General features: G+C 47.1%; 1 protein-coding gene and 1 long non-coding RNA gene across 7 annotated transcripts in view; one reads left to right on the forward strand and one right to left on the reverse strand.

Annotated features, from left to right (window-relative positions):
* Positions 1-8,802: 8,802 nt before the first annotated feature.
* On the reverse strand, positions 8,803-9,994 carry LOC118609328. The gene is made up of 2 exons (XR_004953264.1): positions 9,838-9,994; positions 8,803-9,054 (listed from the first exon to the last, which is right to left on the reverse strand). It is a non-coding gene; the product is annotated as an uncharacterized LOC118609328 (long non-coding RNA).
* An 80-nt stretch (positions 9,995-10,074) lies between these two features.
* The window catches only part of CDK8 (cyclin dependent kinase 8), a 90,293-nt gene continuing 80,438 nt past the window's right edge, over positions 10,075-19,929 (forward strand). For 2 of the 6 annotated variants that reach the window (XM_016121906.2, XM_016121907.2), the window contains exon 1: positions 10,253-10,784. In XM_016121906.2, the coding sequence (XP_015977392.2) occupies positions 10,657-10,784 (128 nt within the window). In that variant the 5' untranslated portion in view covers positions 10,253-10,656. The other 4 variants (XM_016121905.2, XM_036228370.1, XM_036228369.1 and 1 more) reach the window with 4 other exon arrangements.

The raw sequence follows: 19,929 nt of genomic DNA on the forward strand, positions 1-19,929 counted from the left end.
TCCCCGGAAGCGTGACTCACACAGGGGTCCATGAGTCTCAAGTAGGTATAGGGAACCCCGAAAAGCCCTCACCATTCTCTCTCAGCCTCCAAAAATAATGGTCTCTGCCCTGTATACATTAAACAGTGCTTGAAAGTGATCAAATTTCTATACTCAGTCTTATAGAAAAAGACGGCCTTGGCATTGGCGAAGAAGTGTAAAATTAAAGCGGGTCCATTTGACTAGCAGAGACGTCAGGACAGGGGGAGACAGGTTCATACGAAGGTCAATGCCAGTGGAAAGGAATGAAACATCAACGGAGTCCCGGAAGCGGTGTTCACGGCGGCCCGCGGGTGCGGGGTACAATGGGGGCTCAGTGAACATCGTCGGATGGATAACGGAGCGAGGATGGAGCAGACGGCAGGTGGGGGTGGGGGGACTGCTCACTCTCGGTAAACATCGTTTATCTGTTTATCGTCTAGAAGGCGTCATCCGCGGAGAGAGCACGCGTGCTGGGTCCCAGGCTCGTTCGAAAATATGCAGCGAGGCCGGAGCGGACCGAAATTATTAACAGTCCGAATAGGGTTTCACTTCCCGGGACCAGATGTGCGCACCGCCAAGCATGGTGGGGGCGGGGCGGTGGGGAGGGAGCAGACGGGAGGGTTTTCTCACCGTCCCTTGGAAGTAAAGTTTCTAATCTACAAGCTGATCGTGTTCGACAGTTTGTAAATTGCTCATCAGACCTCAGAACTCATCTCGTTAAAAAAAAAAAAAAAAAAAAGCGTCTATGTCAGGTTAGTTTCCAACCAGTCCAGCGTTTCCATGGGAAATTGATTGACATGAACTTATTTTCGATTTGATTTGATCCCCTCCCGTGCTCGGCTTCCAGGTTTCTCGCTTTCTTTTTTCAGTTTCTACTTGGGCTGTCTGTGTGCCCTGGAGCAAATTAACCTCTTTATGCCTTAATCTCCTAATCTGTAAAATGAGGATATAACCATAGTATCTACCTAATTCTAAGGATTAAAGGAGTTAATATCTTGCACATAGAAAATATTCAATAAGTAATATTGATTATCGCTATTACTATTATCATATTATTATCATCTGTCTTAGATTGGCTCCTCCCCATCCCCCTGAGGGCAGAACCTTCAAGAAGGAGTCGTGTCAAAATGATTGATTTAGGAGGCGTTTCCAGGAAGATCCAGTAAGGGAGTAGGGGGTGCAACGTCGACTCTGATCTAAATTCAGAGGGGACACAGGAGACAGTGTTGGTCACCCGGATGCTGTCCCGGCCAGAGGCTGTAAGATCAGGGGTGTTCATACTTGTACCCACGGTCGCTGAGTTGAGGTAGAGGTGGCCTAATTCCCAGGCACTTCAGCTTCGTACGTGAAAAGGGGTTCCAGGAGCCCAAGGGTGGCCGTCCCACAAAGAGATTAAGCAATCTGAAGGCATGTGGTCAGAGCGCTGATTCAGCAACTGCTACGTCATCACCAGCACCAGCACCAGCACCAGCATCAGCACCATCTCCCATGAAACACACAATAATACGTACATAGTAGGAAAGGCATTGTGTTGTTAGGTTCTGGGAATAAAAATTGCTGTAAAAAAAAAAAAACAAAAAAAAACAGTCCCTGTCCTTCTGCACCTTAGAATCCTGTTGAAGAGACAGGATAAACACACAGAGGCAAAAGGAGTTTGTGCCAAGTGCCCGCTAAGTGTGACTAAGGCACTGCCACGGGAGTGTGTCAGCCTTGGGTGGCCAGGAAAGATCCCAGAAGTACCTGCGTTGGATCTCAAAGAGGAGGCAGGATTTAGATAAGTGCGGAGGAAAAGGCGGGTGTCGATAGGAAAAAGAGCGGAATGATGAATGTTCTAGGGAGGATCAATAAACTCGTTCTAACATAGTGGTTCTCAACCTTGAACGCTCATTAGAATCACCGGGGAGCTTTAAAAAATCCCCGTGCCTGGCCATAGCCCGGATCAGTTATATATCGGAATTACTGGTATTTCTAATGGACATCCAAGGTTGAGAATCACCGTTTTATTGGCTAGGAAGCAGCTTATGAGAAACCGGTCAGGATACTAGAGCTGCAGAATAGCTCAGATTGTGGAAAACTTAGCTATGCGGAGCTAATTATTTTCCTCGAATTCTAACGTTGCTATTGCACGTTGCCTTAAAGGATTTTCCTAAATTGGGCTAAAGTAAATACAGAGCCTGGAATAATAGATGAAGTAGTTTGAACTTTATGCCGTAGGCAGTGGAAGGTCACGTAGAGTCCTTGAGGATTTTTGAGCAGAGGAATGATGTAAATATAAAACAACATTTTAAAATTTAAACAGGATGTGGGGTTTCAGAGCAGAAAGGACAGTATCTGATGGAACTTGACCTTGGCTGGTAGGGGGGAAGGGCTACTAAAGGAGAAAAAATTCCAGAGGTTCTGGGCATGGGGTTGCGTGGAAACAAATAGCCTTGGGTATCAGGTGGCAGGTGTTTGTAGAGGTAACCTAACCATGTTTACGTGCAAGAGAAAGACAGCCGTGTGGCTCATAGGAGATCCGCGTTCGTACAGGACCAGCTGGAACGGACTTGGCCTTTCTAGCGATTCCGCCTAAGCGACTTAGACCACGTGGCTTGAAGGTGAAACATACCAGAACAAGAAACCAGAGTGACATACTAAGCCTCGAAAAAGTAAACGAAAAAGTAAACGAAAAGTATAGCTTATCTGCTACTGCTACACTACCGTGTAGCAAAATACATTTTGAACTGAAAAGCAGAAAGTTATAATGCTTATTCAAGAGAAGAGATGTCCGATAGGGCGAAAATGGACAAGATTATAGTACTGTGTATCAATGTAAAGAGGTGCATTCTCCTTAATACTTAAAGAACATCAGAGCAGGGTTCCACAACCAATGGGAGGGATTTTCAGTTTGGGATGCCCATATCGGTCGCAGTAATGGGAATCTACTCGCTACGAAAAGCAGAAATCATTGTTAACCTGCTACTTTTACTATTTTTCAGCCTCTGTTTTACTTAGCACGTACTTGATGAAGGGGGCATGTTACCATACGCAGATATTAAAGAAGCAAGGAATGAGGGTAGGTATGTATTTATCAAATTATCTCTCAAAAAATAAAAATAAATAAATAAATTAGAACGAAACCAAGCTAGCGTTATGAAACGAAAGGGGAAATCCCATCCTCGCTCTCCTCCTATTCAGCTGAAATGTCACGGCCTGTCATTTTATCTAGTCTACTGCCAATAAGCCCTACCTGCCTTGCCTCATTTCCTTTTCATCGGGCTCACCTGGCGAGGCCCTAACCCCGGACGAATCCAACATCTGTCCGCGCCCAGTCTCCAGCTGGGCTGTTGAGTGCCGGTGATGAAAAGCTCACAATCAGGCAATGATGCTGATATCAATGCAGGGCCGCACCTGCAGCGGGCCCTTGGCATTGGCCGCGGGTCCAACGGCGACATCCTGCCACGTTCCCCGTCCTTTCCTGCGCCAGGGTTGTTTTAAACCTGCGGTCTCTTCAGATGTGCAATCGTTGCGTTTTTCCCTTTCCCCTCTGTCTCCTCATCATAGCAGGCGAAGCTGAAGAGAAGACCAAGGCCATCTGAAGAAAGAACTGCGTCGACTTTCACCAAATCTGCAGATTCACATGTATCCGTACCTGGGTAGACCGACAGAGATGCGGCCACGGAGTTCTTCACCTCCTACTCTCAAGGGGTGGATTCCACCTGCCCGCTCCCTGAGTCTGGGCTGGCCTTGGGTCTTGCTTTAACCGACAGAACGTGGGGGGAGTGGTTCGTGTGAGTTTTAGAGCCCAGGGCTGCAGAGACGTTGTTATTTTCACCGTTGGCCTTTCGGCGCACACCCACACGATGAAGGACGAAGGACGTCTAAGGTGAATGCGGAAGACCACGTGCAGAGGCCCAGCCGAGAGCTGGCACCGAGGTGACCGACATGGAAAGGAGGTCGTCTGGCCGACAAGCACCTGCAGGCTCAGGGATAATTTCAGGTGAGACCAGCAGAACCGCTCCGCTGATCCCAGCCGACCGATGGAATCGTGAAGAAGAATAACGTGTTGTTTCACACCCTGCGTTTGGGAGTTCTTTGTCCAAATGTGACGATGCTTCTTATCCTGTGTTCCTCCTCCCCCAGTTAACCACAGAAGAGATGCTCAGGCACGAGCCTTCCACCTGTGCTCTGGCCCATTCCCTCTTGCTATGTTAGGGGTACAGAACTATATATTATCCTCCATATCTCCCTTGCAATTGGTTCCATCTAACTAGCAACGCAATATCTCCAGTCTCTTCAGACCAACAAAGCTTCCTTCAATGCCATGCTCACGTCCAATGATAACCCTGATGCTGCAGGCTCTATCTCCCGTCTGCCTCTCAGAGTTAACATCATGAATGAAAAGAAGAATCGCTAAAATGTACAGAACACGTAATGTATGCGAGGTACGACTCTAAATACTTAGCATATGTTATCAATGCCCTTAACCAGCACAAGAACCCTGTGAGGGAGTTACTACTACGATTCCGACTTCGCGGATGAGGAAACTGAGGCACAGGAAAGTCAAGCAGCTTGTCCTCTTGCAAGTTTGGGTACAGAAACCAGGCTGAGTGGCTATGGAGGTAGTTCTCTTAATCATTCTGCAATAAATAGATGTACACTCATTGTTCCATTTCCTATTTTGAACTTACTCTTCGGTCCAACGCCGACTGAGTGCAACCCCCACCTCGCCCCCGAAACCACGCAGTGTCAAAACGGTCCGCACCTCGATCTATAAATCGTGCATTCTCAATGGGGTGATGTCGCCCACGAGGGGGTCAATGTTGGTTCTTGAGGGGCCAACAAATTCTTAGGCGTAACAATGGCTTGTGGCCCTCCGAAGCTCCGCAGAACATAAGCAGAGATACTGCGATGGTAACATTTTAGAGGGGTGACAGTCAGGAACAAAAGGTCTGAAAGCCTTCCTTGGTGTGGGGGGGGGAGGGGCGATAGTTTTAAATGAGGTCATGAAACGCTGCGATGAATTAAACACTACAGTGTTTATCTTGCGGGGCTTCTTGGCAGCACCCAAAGCTTTTGACCGCTCCCTCCTTTTCAAAACTCTTTCTGCCCTCGGGATTTCGGGGTGTAGCACTCCCTGATTTCCCGAATAGCTCTTTGGCCATCTCCTCTGTGGCTTTCCTGCTGGCCCCTCCTCTTCTCGGCCCTTGAAAGTTGGAGGTGCTCGGGGCTCTGCTCCTTTCCCATTGAAACACGCTTTGCAGGCGACGTGATCATTTCTTCTAGATGGTCATTTCCAAATTTTTATCTCTGACCCTGAGATTTTTTTTTTTTTTTTGAGCTTTGGACACCCACATCCACTTGCCCACTAGATATGTTTTTTTCTTTTTTTACATTGCTGAGACATCTCATGCTTGACATGTCCAAAACGGAGCTCTTACTTTTTTCTCCTAAACTTGCTTCTCTCAAAGTCTTCCGCATCTCAGTAAGTGGAGCATCCTCAGGAGTCATCGGGCCCCATTCCATCCGACTGATTGGCTGATCGTCAGGTCTCACTTTTTCCTTCCTCCCTCCCTCCCTTCCTCCCTCCCTCTCTCTTTCCTTTTCTTTCTTTCTTGCCTCCTACAGTCCATTTTTAACAGAGCAGCCAGGATAGTCTTTCTAGAGCATAAATCACATCTAGTCACTGCCCTCTTTACAACCTTCCAATAGTTTTTTATTGCCCCCAAAATAAAACCCAAGCCTCTGACTGTGGCGCGAAGGGCCCTATATAATCCGTTCCCAGCCCACCTCTTTGTCTTCATGGCATAGAGCTTCCTCCTTTTCTCAGGATGCTCCTACCTACTCCTCGGCCGCCAGGTTACAGCCTGCGCCCTTGCAGTCCATCTGGTCCACCTGGACTCCCCTGCAGCCGGAACTTGGCAGGTTTTGCTTCTCATCACTCAGGTCTCGGCTGAAGCATCATCACCTCAGAGATTCCTCGGCCATCCACCCAGTCTAAAGGAATCTCCTCCCTGTCCCACTTTCCGTCACGTCGCCCCGTTTTCTTTTCCTCCTTCATCCTTTCTGAATGCAGGTGCTCTCTCGCCTGACCCCGTTGCCATGGCAGCACTGCGTTGGTCCAGAACGGGCGGGCCCCTGACCCAGCTGGACCAGAGCCCTTCCTGGCATTTTTGGAACTGCAATCGGGAAACAGAGTCTTCTTTAACGACAGGCATCATCTGCTCTAAAATTCAGCAACTGCTAGTGGCTGTGTTTTCGGTCACGTGGCGGAAATGAATCTGTAAGAATAAATGACACTCACATAATGAGGGGGAGAAAAGAAAGTTATTTTCGAGAGTGTTCTTTGGTTCTAGTTTTTCTAAGGTCTAAATTATATTCTGGATGCTTACAGAGTTAGTTGAGAAACTTCGACATCAGTATTTTCTTTGAAAAATTAAAAAGGGCTGGAGCGTTCATTGATTTAACTTGTTCTTTGTGTCTGACGCTATACTCAGATGTAGATGTTTAATACGTGCTTTTGATGATGAAGGCGCTGAAGACCCCACCTGTGGAATGGGAGCTTAGACCCTTTGCATTTAAAGCACACTTTGATAGTGAGTGAGAAAATGGAATCAAACGCTGTAGAGACGGGAAGCGATCAGCTCTGAGAAGACTCACTCGGGCCTTTACGTGAACAGAGCGCCATGTCCTAAATCCATTTGCATACGGTCAGAGGCAAGATGGAGCAAGACGGTAAATGTTTAAAAATGACCGCCTCCTCTCCCTTTATCATTAAGGTCCATTTCAACTTTAAGAGAAAACAACCCAATTAAACACAGTCTAATTCAATATAATTATGCACTGGAAGAGACACAGAGAGGAATAAATCAGAGACTCGGCTGTTAAGGTTATTTATTAAAGGACAGATGTTTTCAAGTGCATGAAATGAATGACTAAGGCACAGGGTAATTGTCATGCTTCTAGGTAAGTTACAAACAAAGTGCGAGGGTGCCAGGGATGGGGTGGGGGTTTGTGGTAAAGAAAGGTCACGTTCACTCTCGAGAATTAGGAAAGGGCTCGTGACTAAGTCAGGCTGTATCTTGAAGGCCGGGTAGGACTGTAAAGGTCAGAGATGGCACGAGGAAGCACCCAGCCTTTGAGAACAGGACAAAGGCATATTTGGCCATGGTATGAAGGACAATGTGCAGCTAATGAAGGTCTGAACTTGTGGGGTTGGCAAAGGAACAAAGGAATGTCTGTCTACCGTCATTGCTATTCCCGGGAATTGCACAGCGTGGTATGTTCAGCTTCAGAACTTTTAAGTTCGACGTGACAGTGGACTGTCCCCTTAGGCTGACCGGGAGGCAGGTGAAAGGTGGGGCTGGCGTTTGGGAGGCATGTGAAGATGAGAGATGTTAAATTCCGATTGTAAATAAAACCACATTTGATGAAAAGAAACATGCACGTTATTCGTTCATTGTTTGGAACATGGACCGATGCGGGTCATAGACTCTACAATGTCACTGGAGATCATCATGGAGCAAAGAGGCATGTGATGTCAGTATGACCTGAGGTTGAAGGTCGAACTGAAAAAAAACAGCTTCATGTCCCTGATGTGTTCAATTCATTCAAATAACAATTCAGTCTGAAACCTCAGCCTTTGATCTGGAGGAAGTCCATTCTAAGAACAGGTTCAGAATAGCGACAGGTGCCACGAACCCTTCCTCGCCCATCGCTTTGGCTCTGCAGGCCACTCCTTACCTTTCATTATTGAACCTCTGGCTGCTGCTTTCCCCTTTTCTCACGGAAGCATGGCACAGGCCCCGCAGGTAAGACCAAGTTCTAGCTTGGTATGACAGAAGGAAATACTGCACAGAAAAGAACCACCTAAAATCAGGGATTAGATATCATCGCCCCTAACACATTGGTTGAGCTCCCTGTAAGGGCCTAGTGACAATCTCTTCCTTAGCTGGCCATCCTCATGCTATGTGAAGGACCTGCTTAAGTCACACTACCGTATTCCCCGAACCTGGAGACCCCTAAGTCTCACTCTAGCTCCAGAGAGAAAAGCAGGCTTTGTTCTTCCTTGTCCAAGACCAGCTTCCTTTCCTGCCCCAGGAAGTCAGAAAGAACACTGCTAATTAGTTTCACTATAGTAATCATTTCGCTATGTATATGCACATGCCACAGAACATGCCATACATCTTAAATCTGTACAATTTTTATTTTAAAAAAAACATACCACTTGATTTCTTCAGGGAGAATTCTTACCTTCATCCACAGAACGAATCGAGTTGAAACAGTCGTCCAAAGTACGTTTTAAGAAGTCTGGGACCTTCAGTGTTTGGGAATGTCATATGCGGGTGGAGCAGAGATGGGTGTTGGGGACGGGTTGGGGACATGGGCAGCGCAGGACCAAGCCCACTTGCATGCTTCTTCACAGCTTTTCTTCCCGCGTGGTGGTTTGGTTTCTCACGATATATAAGTAAATACTTGGACTAAAAGATATTTCCCTCAAGAAACACAAAATATACTTTCAGGAAGGGTCTATGCTAAATCTGTATTTAGGAAAATAATTTTATTCTTTATGCAAAGGAAACAGTCCTGCTAGAGAATCACCCAATTTACATCGCTGAATAAAAACCTGTAACATCTCATTAACGAAAGCTTACCTTGCTGCGCACTTACTGTAAGCTAGGGCCTTTACATCTCTGTTTCTCAAAGACAGGAACTGAGGCTCCAAGGACATAACACTAATGAATTGCATAGCAGGATTCAAACCCAGGGCCACCTAACCAGTCAGCACACTTAAACACTAAATGAGATTTAATGTCCTAAGTAAAAACTTTATTTAAACAAGGGGTGAAGTCACTATTTTCTCCAAGGAAATTTTTATGAGAACACTTTTGAGGGTTTTTCATAAAATGGTATCATTTTCATCATCTGTAAGTGGATACTTTTGATACAAACACGCTTCCTCATTAATTCGACAAATGCTTCCTGTGCACCACAATGCAGGTGTCCTGGGTGTTATGGAAGAGGCAAGTATGACTTCCTGTAGAAATTTACAATCTGGCAGGAGAGAGGAAATAAAAGAGAAGACAGAATTTGATGAATACCGTGGGAAAGGTGAAAAAACTTGTAATAGGGGTTAATAGTGGGAGAGATCAAATGTGCTTTGGGGGGTAAAAAGCTTTAGTCGGAATGGTAGCAACTGGAAAATGCAGAATAAATACAAATAGACTTTAAAATAAAATTGAAAAATCAAATATAGACATCTAAGTAAGAGGGTTAAGACAACGTGAGGGATTATTGTCAAGATATTGGGATTCTTGCAGCCGACCCCTTTCCTACCTTAAAATGATTAACGGATTAGTTACAAATTAGTGGATTTAGATCCACTGCTGTAATCATGGCTAAAAATTGCTGTTCTTATAGGCAGGGGTGCATAAGGTCACGCTCAAAATAACGTCCCCTCCGAATGGATGGGAAGCATTTGGGTGGTCATTTGTCACAAGAGTAACAGTATTTACGATCAGTGCGGACACTCGTCCATGATTCACTTTTATTGATGTTTGTAACACGCAGTATGTTATCAGTATGTTATCAGACAGTGAATGAGAATAATATACCAAGTGATAGTCCATGAGCTGTTTACAAATATGTAGGCTTTTTTTGGATAATGATAATGTCCTTTATAATCGGGAATTCGGAAGTGGCACAAAATGTGAGCCTAATCCAAACTAACCTCCCTCGCATGTGAATTTCTTTACGGGTCAAATCAGACACTGATGATATCGCCGTAAGAAAAAAAAAAAAAATTTGCCCAAGTGATTGAAACTAATCTCATCTCACCTTGGACTACAAATCCCATGATGCAACGCCCAGCCCGTTCCCACCGTACGGGGTGGAGTCGTGGGAGGGGTGGCACCGGCGCTGGCCGGTGCATTCTGGGCGTTGTAGTCTGGCGCCCTTGCCACCGTCGGGACGGTCCACGTGGTGCGTCCGGCGGCCGCTTTCGGCAGTGGCTGCCCCGCTCCCTCCACGCGGTCCTCGGGGTGCCGGCCCCGGCGGGGGACGGACAGCCGCCGCGCAGCGGGCGCGCGGGCGGGCCGGAGGGAGCCCGAGCCCTTCGCGACGCTTTTGCGACAGCCGCGGCCGTGTTTCGCGAGTCTCCTCCCTCCGCCTCTCTCTGCCGAGGTGCCGGCTGTTGTGCGGGGCTGCCTTTCTGTTGGAGTGTATGGCAGAGTGAGTGAGTGAGTGTGCGAGAGAGGGCGAGGCGTGAGTGCGCGCTGCGGAGGGGAGGAGGGTCCGCCGGGGCCGCCCCGCCACCCCCCGCCGCGGGAGCGGAGCGCGCGGCCGGAGCGAGCCGCGCAGCCGGCGCCCCGGGAGCCCGCGGGGACAAGGGCAGGGACAGCCGCTCCCCGCCCCCAGCCCGCGTCCCTCCGCGCGCCCGCGCCCCGGGGAGCCCCGCCGGCCCTCCGCAGCCCCCCCGGATGTCCCCGGCGCCCGCGCGGGGCCTCCTGCTCGTGCCGCATCAGCCCGGCCGCCGCGGCGGCTGCCGGGCGTAGAGCGGGCGGGCTCCCGGGGGCTGCGGCTGCCGGCGCGTCCCCGGTCCCCACCCCGGCGCCCCCGGCCCCCCGCCGCCGCTGCCCGGCCTCGGAGGCTGTGACAATGGACTATGACTTTAAAGTGAAGCTGAGCAGCGAGCGGGAGCGGGTCGAGGACCTGTTTGAATACGAGGGCTGCAAAGTTGGCCGCGGCACTTACGGTCACGTCTACAAAGCCAAGAGGAAGGATGGGTGAGTGTCGCGGCGCGGCGCGGCGGGGTCCGCGCGGGGCGGCGCGGCCGCGGCCCGGGCAGGTGGCCGCGGGGCCGGCGCGGCGCGGGCGGGAAGCGCCGCGCGGGGGCCGCAGACCCGCGCGCCACGCCGCGCGCCGCCGCCGCGCCGGGCCACTTTGGCGGCCCGCGGGGCGCAGGAGCCTCTCTCTACCCAGCCCGCGGGCCGTCGACTTCTCCAGGGCTTCGGTCCTAGGCTTTTTTTTTTTTTAAATAAATAAATTCTTTATAAAACGTCGGTTTAAATGATAAATATATATGTATATTTTTTTTGGGGGGGGGTGTCCATTGATGCTGGTACCCTTCTGGGGATTTCCCCGCCCGTTTCTGGAGTGACATCCATCAGTCTGGAAGGGAAGCGGTGACCCACCGGCTCGGGATTGATTTATGGTCAAATTCGGGTTTTCTTTGGGGGAAAGGGAGCCGGCAGGTAAATCCGGTTCGCAGGAGTTCCTCGTCGCGATCATCCGCGAGCGACATCAGTGTACCGCCGGCCGTTCCGATCGCATTAGCTGTGGGTTTTACATAGAACAATGGGGGTTTGGTGTAGGGTGGGCGGTGGGGGAAAAGGCGAGTGGCAAATAGGGGTTCTCTTGTTCAGGCCGTTCCCCCAAAATTTAGCAGCTGGCAGTGAACTTTAAACGGTCTCTTTGCTTTAAATATTCTTCCCGAGGAATAACTTAATTAAGTCTATGACTGGGAATGCCCCCGGTTTAGTTTCTGAAACAGGCAAGTGAAGTGTTCATTTTTCCTTTGTCAGTAGATGGATGTCTTGTAATATTGACAAAAGAGAAGGCAATTCTTAGTTGAAGAGAAAATGTATCGAATTAACTCCTTGTTTACCGCTTGTAAAAACGAATGTTGTCTCTGACACTACAGAAAATTGCTGGAAAAATAATATCAAAGCTTATTATATAATCCTTAGGTTTTATTGTAAACAAAGTGGCTTTACTCGGACATCTCTGTTAGCGGCTGTTTAACAATTAAAGCGATTGCGTTTTTTTTCCTGAATTAGATTGGAGGGTATGTTCAGAATGACATTAGCAGTGAAAAATGAAACCATTCATAAAGCCGAAGTTACCTAGGGGTGGGAGGGAAGCCATATTTATAACTACTTTAGTATTCTGGATATTGGAAAAGGAAGTGGATATTTATTCAACGTTTTTCTTAGATGTGCTGAGATATCTTTCTAAAAAACTTAAAATGGACTCTAAGCGTAAGATAGGAATTCTGATCATTTCGGAATGTGCATTTAAGTGCTTCTGTGCAGCAGTAAAGCAATACAGATAACTGCAGAAGGTCGAGATTTGAGAACTTGATGCTGCATGTATTGAAAAGTACTTTTTAGCAGAATGGATAATCTGGTGACATTTGAGAAATCGGCATCTGGAGACACTTTTGATTGTTATTTAATTGTATTTCTCGTCGAAGTATTAGTCTGTAATAATACATATATTTTAATAATTATCCTTGTTAACTACCCATATAGTGTTTTTCAAAAGCCTTAAGCCTTCTTCCCATCCCCCAACGTTATGTAATTTTGAGCATATTCATAAAATCCCCAATCCCATGAGATTAGACGTCGTAGTACCGTTTTATAAAATTCTCGCGACTTTAAATTATTTTTGATCTCCCTGAGAGAAGCCAATTCTGTTTTCTTAAATTGCCATTCTAAGCTCTGAAAACATGCAAATTTTATTAACTTCGATTTTACTTTTATTTAAAAACTATGGTACTGTGTGTTGGCAAGAGGTACTTTTAACCACATATATCTCATGGTCAGATTTTAATTTAGCCTAAGAACAATTTTAGAAGAATCATATAATTTAAAAATAGTTGAATGTATATAGTATATGAACATTTCTTAGCCATTTGTGATAGTCTAAAAGTAACATTGCATTTGGAAAAAAAAATTGACTTTTTATTTATAATTATTTGGGCCTGTTTTCCAGTAACCTTTAATGATTTTGTTTATAGCATAAACTTTTTTTGAATGGGTCAAATATCAAGAGGGTTTTAAAATTACCTAAAACAGTTTTGTTTTCCAGAGGGAATATTTCTTGGTTTAGCTTCTTTTTTTATAACCTCACTCTGGTAAAATACTGCATTGTATTTATGAGGTTCTTTTGATCTTATGTCAGCGAAATGTAATTTAATGCATTTTACTCCCGGTAAAATAAAATTTGTGGCTGTTTAATCTTTTATAAAAGCAGATGACGATTAAATAATTTGTTTCTAGTATTGATTTACTTTCAAATTAAATTATATATTCTGTAACTGAAATTTCAGAGTGCTCTAGGAACCTAGACGGTAGCACCTTCAAAAAAGAATCTTGAGATTTACAGTAAAGTAAGTTTTGTTTAGATGTATTTGGCTATTAAAATGAATGCATGTAAATGTCGTATCCTTTCCGTTGCCCAGCCAGCATCATGGGACATGAATAATTAGTAAAAAAAATAAAAATAATAAAAATAAAAAAATGAGACCAGAGGAGTTAGTTTCTTAAATTACTGTTTTAGGAAAAAAATAGCGCAAAAGGTCATTTCTTTGAGTTAAGGAATTAGTAATGCTATCCTGCTGGTATACCACACTTATGATGAACTCAGCATTTTTGGGATATGGGGGAGGGAGAAATACTTTATTTGAGCCATGATCACATACCGAGGGAAAGGGCCTTTTATGTGTTAATTTCACATTCTAATAGAGTTAAAAAAAAATAAATGCACAGTAAATCTTGGAAATAATTTCCTTTCACTGTCCCCATAAATGAGATGGTGTCCTTTGCGTCTGAACACCAAAAGGGTACTTGGTGAGAAGCGGGGGATTCATTTCCTTTCTGAGTCAATTGCATTTCCTCTTTGCAGAATTTGGGCAACCAAACTCATTTTGTTCCTTTAAAGAATGGAAAACTGAGAAGGCAGAAAACAGTTTGTGTTTTTAAATTCTAAACTCTCAGGATAGGCACTGGGCATTTGAAGAATTTAAAAACCAATTTGGAGTAAGGGTTTGATCTCCAGAAAAGAAAAGAAAAAGGAGTTTTCTTGAATAGGGTTCTCAGTTGGCCTACACTCTGTATTCAGAAGAACAGATAATATGTAATTTGTGTGTGTGTGTGTGTGTGTGTGTGTGTGTGAAATATATGGAAAACTTCTGTTGGGACACTTGTGTAGAAAACCCCGAGATTATTAGTGACAATGATAATAATGCTAAATTATTGATTAAGTACTAGGTCCTGGGCAGAGTCCTTTACATTCATCGTCTGTTTAATACTCAAGTACCATATCATATCAGTTCTGCTTTCCCTAAAATTTTGCAGGTGAGGAAACCAAGGCTTAGAAAGGTTAAGCAGATTTCCCCTGGTTACACAACTCATTCAATATCAGAGCTGGAATTAGAGGATTACAAGCAAGTGTCTTATTCCAGAGCTCGTGCTCTTAACCATTATGCTTCATATAAAGTATCCAAAAACATAAACCCAGGCGTCAAGATTTGGTTTTCAGTAGGCCATTCGGAAAACAGGAATGCCTTCATCACAGGACTAGTCTTTTCAATTAACCGATATGCTTGTTTTGGTACATTTCTAAACAGCCTGGTTTTTTTTCCAGAGCTACAGGAATGTGTATGTAGATGTGTGGGTGTGTATACGTACACACATATATATATGTCTGCAGATACACGTGCGCGTGTGTGTGTGCATGTGTGTGTAGCACCAGACTCTAATCAGGTATGTTAAGGGATGAAAGTTCTTCCTCTGCTGGGAGGAGCTCAGGACTGGAGACACTGGAGGCCTGAGCTGGATGCCTGTCCTGCCTCTGATGACCAGCGCGACCTTGGGCAGGTCATGGTCCCTGTAGGTCTGTTTTCTTATCTGTAAGATTAGGGAGTTTGAGTTGATATTTTTTAGGGTCTTTTCCAGTATTATGATTGAAGGGAGTAAAAATTCTGAGTATGAAATGTAGCACTTCTGCATGATTATGTTAACAAGCACTAAAACAAAAATTTTACTTTAGACAGTGGTCCACTTCATGTTTCCTAGTCCCGTGCTTTAATGTGGGTTGTCGTCAACTGCCACAGAGAAGTTAGACCACTCCCAAAGCCTTAGCTACTTTACTAGCCTGTCTTTTCCTGCTTTGCCGTTTTTCGTACTTACCCTGAAGACGTCGAGATTCGCGGGCTAGCGCCTGCCGCCCCTCTGTGAACCACGCACTTGGTGGCTGGCGCAAGGGGCGCTTCTGACTCAGTCTGCACTGGAGTTCCCATTCAGTTTGGTTCCTTAACTACGATCAGAACCTGGGTGGATCCCTTTATTTCTCCCAAAGGAAACTAACAGTTTTTCTTCTGAATATTGCTGAACCCTGTATTGAGGTTCCGTTTGATTGAAATATTTCTTTAGATGTCAGAAATGCCAAATACAACACCTGGGGATCGTGCATGCCCAATAAGGAGTATTTCCTATACTCTTTAAAAAATGCAGTGAAAGGGGACAAGCAGAGAGTATTTACCTTGCATGTCTTTCTTATCCACTGCCAGGTGAATTTACCTGCCTCAGGTGTCAGCGCGTTCAGATCCACCGTTTAGGCCACTTAGAGGTTTCGTGCTTAGAGCACATTTTCTTGCTAGCAAGACTGGCAAATTAATTCCTTTGGGGTTTGTTTATTGGATTAGTACGTGTGTGTGTGTTCTTCCTCCATTCGAAGAAATCTAGTCAACAAATATTTGTTGGACCGCGCTACATGCCAAGCACTGTCCAAGGTGTTGAGAATACAAGAAGAATAAAGCGTTCTATTATTTGAGGATTCATCTACTGGAGAAACAAACATATAAGGAAACTAACGGTTGAATAAGCGCCATAACAGTACAAGGTGATATTGGCACACAGAGATGGAGGATTTCAGGAAAATCCTCTCGAGGATGACGAAAGTCTGTTTGACTTAGGAGACAGGGAGGCTCTGATCGGGAAAGGCCTTTCGAGAGGAACGGGGCGCAGAGGGGAGCTTTCGTGCACCTTACAGGCCCCCGCGAGTTTCGCGGGGTTGCCTTTCCCTCCCCGCTCCTTCCTCGCGGCGTTTTTAGCTCCTGCTGGGTGTGTGGCGCGTGCCCTGCAGGTGTCCCCACTGCGCAGCGGGCGTGGTGATGACGAGGCCTCTGGAGGCCTCTGCTCCCTGACGATGAGGACGAGGACGCGTCCATCAAGGGCGCGCCCGCGCCCGGGACGGGTTTCCGTCGCGGGAATCCGCGCGGGCACCGTCCAGCCGATGCCCCGTGGCCCTCCGGGCGCAGCTGGGCTGTGACCCTGCAGAGCGGGCGCTCGTGCCTCGGCCTCCCCGCTGCGGCCAGAGGAGCTGGACCGTCCGTGGCGGCGGCTTGCGGGGGGCGGGTTTCTCCCGGCGGGGCTGCGACGCCCCAGGACGTGGGACGCGGGGGAGCGGCCCCCGGCACGCCGGGGCTCGGCTCGGAAAATAGGAGCCGCGATGAATTACTCTAACTTACGGTCGGCTGCTTGCAAGTTCAGGGCTTTTTCAAGGATCGTGTCCCTGGGGAGACGCGTTCGCGGCCGCGGGGCGCGGGCCGTGTGTGGCAGTCGCGCTGCTGAACCGCGCAGGGTCCCCGGTGCCGTCCCCGTCCCTACAGTGCGCGTCACCGTCGCATTGGGCCCCGTGGGCTCTGTGTTTTCCTGCTCTCACGCTGCTGGAGGAGGGAAATCCCGCTGTCCTTCCTCCCGCACGGCAGTCCAGGGATTCTTTCCTCCACGCCGCTGGGGCGGGCCTTGCTGTCTCTCTGCTGCTCAGAAACTCCGTTTTTTTTCCTCTTTGGACGCCTCTTGCCACCTCGAGGCAGTTCTTGCCGTTGTCACTACAGGGTGACTTTCGCCTGCTGTTTGGGTCTGAGCCTCGCAGACCCTTCATGTGGTGGGTGATTCTCAAGGTCCCTCAGTGCCGCCGTGGGCAGTCACGAAGCTGGTCCCTGCGGTGGAGTCGCGCCGTGTCCTCCCGACGTGTCACGGCGGGGAGAACGCCGCAGACCCGCGTCCCACTGTCGCGGCGTAGCCCGCACCATAGAATTCGCCCTTTTAAAGTGTGCGATCCGCTGGTTTTCGTATGGTCGCCAGGCCGTGCCACCACGGCCACTGTCCCATTCCAGACCCTTCGCGTCTTCCCCCAGGAAAGCGCGCACCCGCCGGCGGTCGCGCCACGTCGCCCCCTTGCCCAGCGCCCGGCGGCCGTTAGTTACTCTCTCTGGGGCTTTACCTGTCCGGGCATTTCACGTCAGTGCAACTGTACACGGCGTGGCCTTCTGTGTCTGTCACGGAGCACGGTGTCTTCAGGGTTCACCATGTCGTGTGTGTATCAGTGCCTCGTTCTTTTCTAAAGAATGAATGAATGAACGAACGGTGAAATCATGTAGCGTTGTGTGGGTGTAGCCCATTTTTAAGATGTTTTTCAGTCGATGGACGTGTGGGTGGTTCTGCTTTTTGGCCGCTGCGAACCCTCACCTGTCAGTCGGTGTGTGGATGTACGCCCGGGCCTGGGCTTGCCGGGTGGTTTGGTCCGTCTGTCTCATGTTTAACTTGCTGAGAAATGCCAAACCGTTTCAGAGTGGCTGAGGATCACTTCTGAGCGGCTTTACCTTGACTTTGGTTTAGGACCAAGATCTTTGTCCTTCGTCCACAAGAGCCGACAGGCCCACCCTGTTCCCCGGACAGCGGTCACAGCCCGGCCTCTCCCGGGGATTCGGGCATGCGGGGTGATGCACCTGCGTCCCTCCCCCCAGTCAGGTGGCCGTCCGACCTCCTGCCCAGGTAGCACCTTGGGCCGGACGTGTTTTTCCCTCAGGTGAAACAGGTTCTAACATTTAGCTTCAAAATCCCAACTTCTCCATCCCAACATGCAACTCCGATCATTCCTCTTCACTCATCACCCACAAAACGTAGTCCTTCATGGATGTTATTATGTAACTACTTCAGTGCGTATGTGGTTAATGTTTATATGTCCTTTGGGTCTTTCTGCTGAATGTTGATGGGTTGGAAATTATGGATTTCCTCTAGGGCAGTAATTGCGTTCCCCTCAGTTCCTGGCACATAGCCAAATGTTGGCAAGCGTGTAATCCATTTTTGTTTTCGGTGTACCTGAAATTCATATTTGAAAATCTCCCTTTTAATCTTGCTAAAATTAAAAACTTGAACAAATTATTGGAGAATAGAAAAACAGCACCTCGTGAAAATACCCAGAGAAGCAAAATTTGATGGGCCGGCTGTGTCGATACCGGGAACAGAACTGCACAAAACCAAAAGCTGGAGGCAGGGGCTTCGTTAATTGGCTGAACCAAATGGAAGGCCCGGCTTTTTGAAAAGCGGAGCCCCACAAAGAATAAAGTATTTTTTGAAATATGCCTTGTAAATGAATCAGTTTAAGTGCAAATCAAACCTATATTTCTGAACTTAAGGAAAATATAATTTCTGAACCAGAGTTGGCATGTAATTTTGTTTAAATCCATTATCGTTCCGTGTTTGAAATTTACTTTTGTTATACGAATAAAAAATTACTTAGTTTAACTATCACTGACGGTAACTCTGTTACTCATTTCTGTAGACAAGCTCTTTAACATCTAGAACTTCGTAATCGCCCGTGACTTCTAACCAATGATCATGCTAAGGAGAGGAGTTCTTTACCTCATGACGCAGAGCCCGTTGTGCGGGTGTTTATGTATACCCGAATGCATAGGTCACCTAGAGCAGCGGTCCCCGCCTTGTTTGCACCAGGGACCGGGGCTCCAGTGAGAATCCGATGTCTGATGATCTGAGGCGGAGCTGAGGGGGTGATGCTGGCGCTGGGGGGCCTGCTGGCCGCTCACCTCCCGCTGTGCGGCCTGGTCTGGGGGAGGTTTAGGGGGCCCTGGTTTAGAGAACTAAAGGGATTTAAAAACCCTAAAACTTGTTTATCACTGGTGTTATGTTTTATGGTAAATAAATCATACTTTGAGGGAAAGAGGAGGTAGGTAGTGAAAATGATTGTTAAAAGGTTTCCGTTTGAAGGAAGGCCAATAAAACGTGAAAATTTAAGTACCTGTAGAACAGATAAATTTGTTTGGAGTTTTTTTACTTTATGAAAGCATCTTTGTAAGTATGCGAGCTCTGTTAGCATATTTATCGTGTGACTCAGTGTGCAGAAAGTTCAGTTTATACACAGTTTCCAAGAAAATGCCAAGCACAAAGTAAGGCATACTTGTAGTCTGTTTTCTAATGCTGACTTAACATCGAAAGTTCTTTTAAATGTAAAAGTACATCATTTAAATATTTGACATTCATTATAATTTCTTTTTAGCTTTTTTTTTAAATTTTTTTGGTAAGTTTATATATTTATAATTCATTTGGGAGCTGTTTACCAAATGTCTGTAATATGCCAGGCCTGGGCCAAATATAAGTAAGTGATTTAGCAGTGAACAGCCCGTGGGCTGCGTCCCTAGGGAATGTAAGACTTTTGAAGAGCACACAAGGACACAGGTGATTATAACGTGGGGGGAGGGGCTGTGATGGGAAGCTGGAGATTGCTCTGGGGGTTCGTAATCTGCCCTGGGAGGCTCGAGGACGGTGACAGTTCCGATGTGACGTGAAAGGTTAGGAGGTGCACGAGCAGTAGCTGAGGGTGATGGGGTCCTAGTGCAGGGTCACCGTGCAGGCTGGAAGGTGGCCTCTGGGCCCAGAGTTTCTTCAGACAGTGCAGGACGGGGGTGCAGTCTGGGCGAAAAGGGATTGGATGAAGCATAATAAACAAACGCGAATTACAGTGTTTCTTGAGGTAAGCTGGGGAGCCCAGACGTTGCAGGGGGCTGGCTAAGGCTCTTCCCTGTACCTTTGGAGCCACCACTGGGTGGCATTTACGGAGATACGAAGGAGAGAGAGTATGGTGAGGGGATTGAAAGAATTTCATCGCCAGCTCTTAGAGAGGTGAGAAAATACATTTAGGAAGTAAGTGGGTCTTGTAAATCATGCTCTGGACCTCATCCTTTATTCCGAAGACAGTGCAGACCATTTGTAGGATTTTAAACAGGTAGTAAGTAACGAGTCGATTTATCATTGAAAAATATCGCTTGGCAACACAGTCCTGATG

Source organism: Rousettus aegyptiacus, unplaced genomic scaffold (assembly GCF_014176215.1).
Source record: "Rousettus aegyptiacus isolate mRouAeg1 unplaced genomic scaffold, mRouAeg1.p scaffold_m13_p_11, whole genome shotgun sequence".
Classification (NCBI taxonomy): Eukaryota; Metazoa; Chordata; class Mammalia; order Chiroptera; family Pteropodidae; genus Rousettus; species Rousettus aegyptiacus.